Here is a 6,300-nt window from a genome sequence, read left to right on the forward strand (position 1 = left end):
TACGGTTACAGTGCTGTAAAGAACGCGGTCATAAATATATATCACAATCCCACTGAGCCACATACGAAAAAAATATACATTTGAATTAGTAAACCATTACCATCGATAATGTTGTATTAGAGTTCACTTGATTTATTGATATTGGTTACTATCAACAGAAATTAGAAAACCTGGGAAATAATTTCCATTTCAATAGCTGACTACAAACATTTTGTCTGATTTCGTATTTTAATACTTAAAACTTAAGCAAATAGATGCTCTATTATGTTTAATAAATAATTAATATTAATAACATTTCCCTGTATTCGAAAATGTTCCTATCGAAAAACCAAAATATACATTTTTTTAAAATGGCTTTATATAAGAAAATTGGTTTCTTATAGTTATGGTGTGCAATTCGATTAACAACATTTTTAACAATAAACAGCAATATTTTATCAATAATTGATCAATCAATCTTTTTTTTTAAATCTTTTTGTAATCTAATTATTACTTTATTTTACGTTCCAGCAGTAGTTCTTCCATAATTGCATGTCATACTTGAATGTCATAGTTATATCAAAGAAATTTAAATAACAAGATGCGTAACGGCCATACATTGGTTTTGCACTATGCAGCCACATTTTTGGTGGCCGCAATAATTGCTCTCTCTCCGCTCGTTTAAATTTGAGAGCATACAAATCTAATAAAAGAATTCACTTGCTTGTCTGAGTAAAAACAATAAACAGAAAAGTTTGTATGGGAGGGAGCGTTTATGTGCTAGAACACGAATTTCAAGCCGAAATCAATTTTAATTTAAGAAACGAATTTGATTAATGTTTTGGTAATTTTCGCTGCAGTATGATATAAAATAATATTCTTTGAAAAATGATGCCGTGACTATTATTTTTGAAAGACATTTTTTTAACATTCGATTGTTAAAATTGTTCCTCGAATTAGCTAACGTTTACATATTTATATAGATGTTTATAATTTATAATTAATTATATGTAATAAACTGTACCCACGTGGAGACCTTTACAATTGTAATTATCACTACTTTTTGCAATTACTATGCAAACAACAACAAAACGACTTAAATTGAATATGAAAATTTCGGTTGTATGAAGCGAAATTTCAAAAAAATCAAGGAGCTTTGTGTAAGCAAACAGATAAAGAGAAAATTAAAGGAAAATCATAAGACTTGGCGCGCTTTTTTCCCAACCAAAATTGCGCGTTTTCAAAAAATATCAAATTTAAAAATAACAAAATAATTCAAGTGAGTTTTATTCGCATTTTAAATAGTAAAACAAACTAGTAATTTGACTTAACTAATATACTACATAATTAAAACGTATGCAAAGTAAATTATTAAAACTACTTTAATTTAATATATAGATTTTCAAAATAACGAAATTTCATTAAAAAAAAAACTATTTGATAAAAATATTACATATTAATTACAGAGTAAAAATATTTATAAAATAATAAAAAATGTGTGAACTTTTTATTGCAAAATTGATTTCTTAAGGGGGTCAAACTCAAAACTGCTTGAATGCACCACTGCCGGTGCGAATAGGTCAAACGGTCGTAAAGATATTTTATCATCAGAACCTTGGAAAAAAAAACAATTTTACCTAGTTTTAAGAACGTTGACTATAGCATGACACAAACTTTTTTCAAAATTTGAAAATTTTACAAAATGGCAGCGATTTGAAAACATCTGCACTTTTTGACCATGTTTTCCAACCTTAAAAAGACTATAAAAAATAGAAAAAACAATTTTCGAAAAAAATTTTGCGCCATGCCATAGCCGGATGTTTTGTGTATAAGTTACGCTTTACAGATTTTGGATATCTTATATAGTTTCGAAGAAATCCTGACGACCGTTTTGATAAAACACTACTTTTGGGAAAACGCGTTTAAAAATAAATGATACGCTTCTGAGCGATGTAAATAGGCATTGCGTGCCATGTTTGAGGCTCGATATCTCGAAATCAACGAACTTGGTAACATTTTGTTATTTTTGTTGTCCATATATAACTATATGCCAAACACTTTTTGGTGTTGGTGACATAGTTATATTTTCTTTATTTTATTTAATTGTCAGTTTTTATCAATATGACAAAATAATTTAAAATTTAAACGGGGAAATCGTGTTTACTATTATTTCACATTAAAACATAGTTTTTATTTCTATAAATTCTGGACTGAATGTCTCTCACAAATTACATTTTTTTTTTGGAAAATATTGATGTTACAGCGATATATGAAAATAAATAATCCATTTTATATTTAACAATTATTTAATATCTTTGGTTAAAATACAAAAAAAATCATGACTACTACATATTATCCCATACGTATTTAAAACATTTCCGACGAAGCGCGTTCGCTTAAAAATTTCTCAGATAATTCTATAGTTTTAGTAATTGTACGTGCATAATTTTTGAGCCTCTAATATATTGTAGTAATTGCTTATACCGGCGGGGGAAACAACACCTCCTAATATTATTTGGAAAGTATATTGATATCTGAACATTTATAGTCTCTTCTGCATATTGCTATTTAAGATTGAACTTCAAATCGATTTTGCCGATGCTTAGAAAACATCGATGACATTGCTTTTGGAATCGACAAATGTCCATCTCTAATATATAGTCCTCTTCTGTTTCATTGGAGTAAAGTTAGGTAATTTCATATTAAAGTGTTTTATTCGTAACATATTAAAAAAATTACTTTTAAAGCTCAGCCAAAATGCAAGGTCTTGGTCTGCAAAGTCTCAAAAAAAATCCAGCTGTGAGTTTAATGTTTAAATTAAGATTTAGGTTTATTGCATAACCAAAATTTTTCAGTTAATTCCACTTTATGTGTGCGTTGGTGCGGGAGCTATTGGAGCCGTCTACTACATGGCTCGACTTGCTACTCGTAATCCCGATGTTACTTGGAATCGTACATCAAATCCCGAACCATGGCAAGAATACAAAGAAAAACAATACAAGGTTAACTTTTCTCCCTAATAGTTACATATATACTATATATTTATTATATATTTTTAAGGGTCAGGAAATGGCCGTCATTGTTTTGTTTTATTCAAAATGTCGTATTCAAATTTCGAATTTATACACGTTATACATATGTATGTAGTGAAGTATTTAAAAAAGTTGTAACCCAAAGTATTCGAGTCAGAATACCTTCGAAAATCTTTGGAAAAAGTAGTTTGCGGTGAAACAAAATGCGCTATTGCTTTTAAAGTCATTTAATTTCACAGGTAAATTTTTTGGCTTTAAGCGATTGCCAAGACATTTGATGATACATCTACATATATCGGAAAAATCCAACAAAGTTGAAGGTTCTTGTTGTTCTTGGGGCACCCATTAATCGAGCTTATTTTTGACGATCTCGATCCACTATTTACAGGATTTGTCAAAGGACATTAGAATAACAAGATAGACTTTATTTTTTTGAGATGAGGAAACGAAATGAATTATTTTTAAGGGTGGACAAAAGTTTTTTTTTATTGAAAATTAATAGTTTTAAAAGGTTGGGAAACAGAATGAATTTTTGTTAAGGTGGGCAAGCGATAATAACTATTTTTAAAGGGTGGACAAACGTTTTTAAAAATAATAATATTTACTTTTAAGATATGGCCAAACGCTTATTTCGTTAATGGGTTATATTTTTTTTAATAAAACTTTTTTTTAAAAATTCTAATGGGTTTGCAAAAGTGGATAAACAATCTTATTGCAATTTAAAAAAAAATACCTTTTTGATTTTTGAAATAATATATCTTTAAAACTGGACGTTCGTCCAGTTTTCCCACTTATTGGTGGGAAAACAGGGGCAAACGAATCCAGCTTTTAAATTAAAAAAAATTATATTTTACCAAACCGAGCTTCTTTATGATTTCATTTAAAATTTGACGTCTATATAAAACCATTTTTAATGCTCTTTAAAATGAATTCCAGATGATAAAATCGGTTCACCAGTTATACCCGTTACTCTTGATCAGGATCAATAGCCGAGTCGATCTGGCCATGTCCGTCCGTCTGTCTGTCTGTCGTCCGTCTGTCTGTCCTTCCGTCTGTCTGTCCGTCCGTATGAATGTCGAGATCTCAGGAACTATAAAAGGTAGAAAGCTTAGATTCAGCATGCAGACTCCAGTGACATAGACGCAACGTAAGTTTGACGATTCATGTTGCCACGCCCACTCTAATGCCCACAAACCGCCAAAACTGTCAGTGTTGAAATTTTTCCTTTGCACTTTCACTAACTAGTAACGGGTCTCAGATAGTCGGGGAACTCGACTATAGGATTCTCTCTTGTTTTTTTTTTTTTACTTACACAATTTTGAAAAACATTGTTTGCAGAAAGATTGGCTCCCCAACTAAGCTAGTTTTCTAACTATTGCTTTTCAATATATTTTGCTTTTTCAATTATTTAAATATTTTTTTATTTAGAAAATATAACTCATATTTTCATTTATGAGATAGAACTTGTTTTATTGTCTATCAGCTGTCACAGTAACTTGCAATGCCTCAAAAGTAAGTTTGTTTAAAAGATCTATTCTATGCACAAAACATTTATCATTTAAATGAAACCATAATGAGCAATTACTTTTTCCCTTTGTGCACTTAATGCATTGCTCTATATATATTTTGTTATACACATTTCTTATACACAGTTATTATTTAAAAATTTGTTTTCAAAAATTTTAATGTGTATTAGCAGATATTAAAAATAATATCAGATGGTGCCTTTAGTTCAAAGTCCGATTCTGTCAAATACATGTTATAAAAAAATATATATATATTTTATAAAAATAATACGTATTTAAAAATGATTATTTATAAAATAATAATTATCATGGTGAATAATTATCATGGTGCGGCAATGAAAACTAGAGTTTTTACGTGGTGGCAATCGGTCAAAAATAATATAGATTTGAAGTCTATAAACTTGTAAAGTAAAGGGGAATTTTGTCAAATTTACGTGCATGAGCATACGTGTGCACACATAAAGTGGTCGACTGTAGCGCAGTATGTGTACAAAAGAGCTGCTGGCTCTAGAGCTTTCTCAGTATTTTGAGCAAAAATATTCTTGATCTGAATCTTCCGTTCGTATGAACGTCGCGGAACTATAAAAGCTAGAAAGTTGAGATTCAGCTTGCAGACTCCAGAGACATAGATCCAGCGCACTTTTGTTGAACCATATTAAGTTTTGTATAAGTCTTGTAAATTTATATCGATTTGCCAAACAAATTTTGCCACACCCACCCAAACGCCCACAAACCATTCAAAACTGACCACACTTTTGAATAATGTTTGGATATGTTTTTCATTTTCGTTTTGTTTTTATTCAATTTATATCGATATGCCAGAAAAATGTTCTCGTTCGCAGTTCTACTAGCTGAGCAACGGGTATCTGATAGTGGAGAAACTCGTCGACTATGGCTTTCTCACTTGTTTTAAATTTGCCTTTTAAATTTCTAACGCTTGGATAATATATTGTAATTTGTGTTTTTGAAAAAATTTTAAATAATATATGGAATGATATTTTCTTTACAGTTTTACTCACCTGTGAGGGATTATTCCAAAACTAAGAGTGCTGCCCCCAACTTTGAAGAATAATAGCAGCTGTAATTAAAAAAAGTAAAATGTAATTTGAAATAACTTCAAATTATGAATAAACATAGTGGATTTTAAAAGCCTATGCTCTTATAGATCTTCATATATATATAAAAGGTTATATAAATAAAAAATATATGATATAATGTTGTGTGCTTTTGGCCTTTATATATGTGTTGCGCTAATGAGCCTTTTTTTAGCCTTTTTTGCAAAAGACGATTTTTATGGTAGCAAATTCAAACGATTTAATTTATTTTTCTTCAAGAAATTTGGCAGCGATGTGCATGCTTGGGGTACGAAACGATAGAATTGAATGTAAAGCGAAATAATTGCAGAGAGAACAGTAAGCCAAAAGTGTAGGTGTGAGAGTAATAAACAAGAGAGGGAGCCCGAAAGGAAAGAGCTTAGATGCTCACTCAGCTGATCTGCATAGATAACAAAGATAATGCTGTTAAAATGTGTCTCCAAAGATGGCATGTTTACATATACCAAATTTAGGAATTTCTGACAGCTGCAAGACCCGACAATACCCCCCCTAGAAGCGTAGCTTTCAACAGACTTCTTAAGGGGCAACAGACGCAGCTTATTCACTGCTCGCTTTGTCGATCCTGCTGAATCCAACGAAGACTTCTCCAGCTGCCCATATACTCGACGATCTCAGCCATCATGGCTGTCCTGATTTTTCCAAGAGAGG

The 6,300-nt window shown here is 30.7% G+C and overlaps 1 protein-coding gene across 2 annotated transcripts; it reads left to right on the plus strand.

Annotated features, from left to right (window-relative positions):
- The first annotated feature begins 2,567 nt into the window (after positions 1-2,567).
- LOC122616419 (cytochrome c oxidase subunit NDUFA4) lies at positions 2,568-5,686 on the plus strand. 2 transcript variants are annotated; one of them, XM_043791858.1, is made up of 4 exons: positions 2,568-2,670; positions 2,727-2,778; positions 2,835-2,981; positions 5,547-5,686. In XM_043791858.1, exons 2-4 carry the CDS (start codon positions 2,737-2,739, stop codon positions 5,607-5,609), a joined length of 252 nt encoding a protein of 83 aa, XP_043647793.1. In that variant the 5' UTR covers positions 2,568-2,670; positions 2,727-2,736; the 3' UTR covers positions 5,610-5,686. The 2 variants fall into 2 exon arrangements, with proteins under 2 accessions (XP_043647793.1, XP_043647794.1); XM_043791859.1 differs by having other exon boundaries at positions 2,649-2,670; positions 2,732-2,778.
- The last annotated feature ends 614 nt before the right edge of the window (positions 5,687-6,300 follow it).

The sequence above is a fragment of the Drosophila teissieri genome, chromosome 3L (assembly GCF_016746235.2).
Source record: "Drosophila teissieri strain GT53w chromosome 3L, Prin_Dtei_1.1, whole genome shotgun sequence".
In the NCBI taxonomy this organism is placed as follows: domain Eukaryota; kingdom Metazoa; phylum Arthropoda; class Insecta; order Diptera; family Drosophilidae; genus Drosophila; species Drosophila teissieri.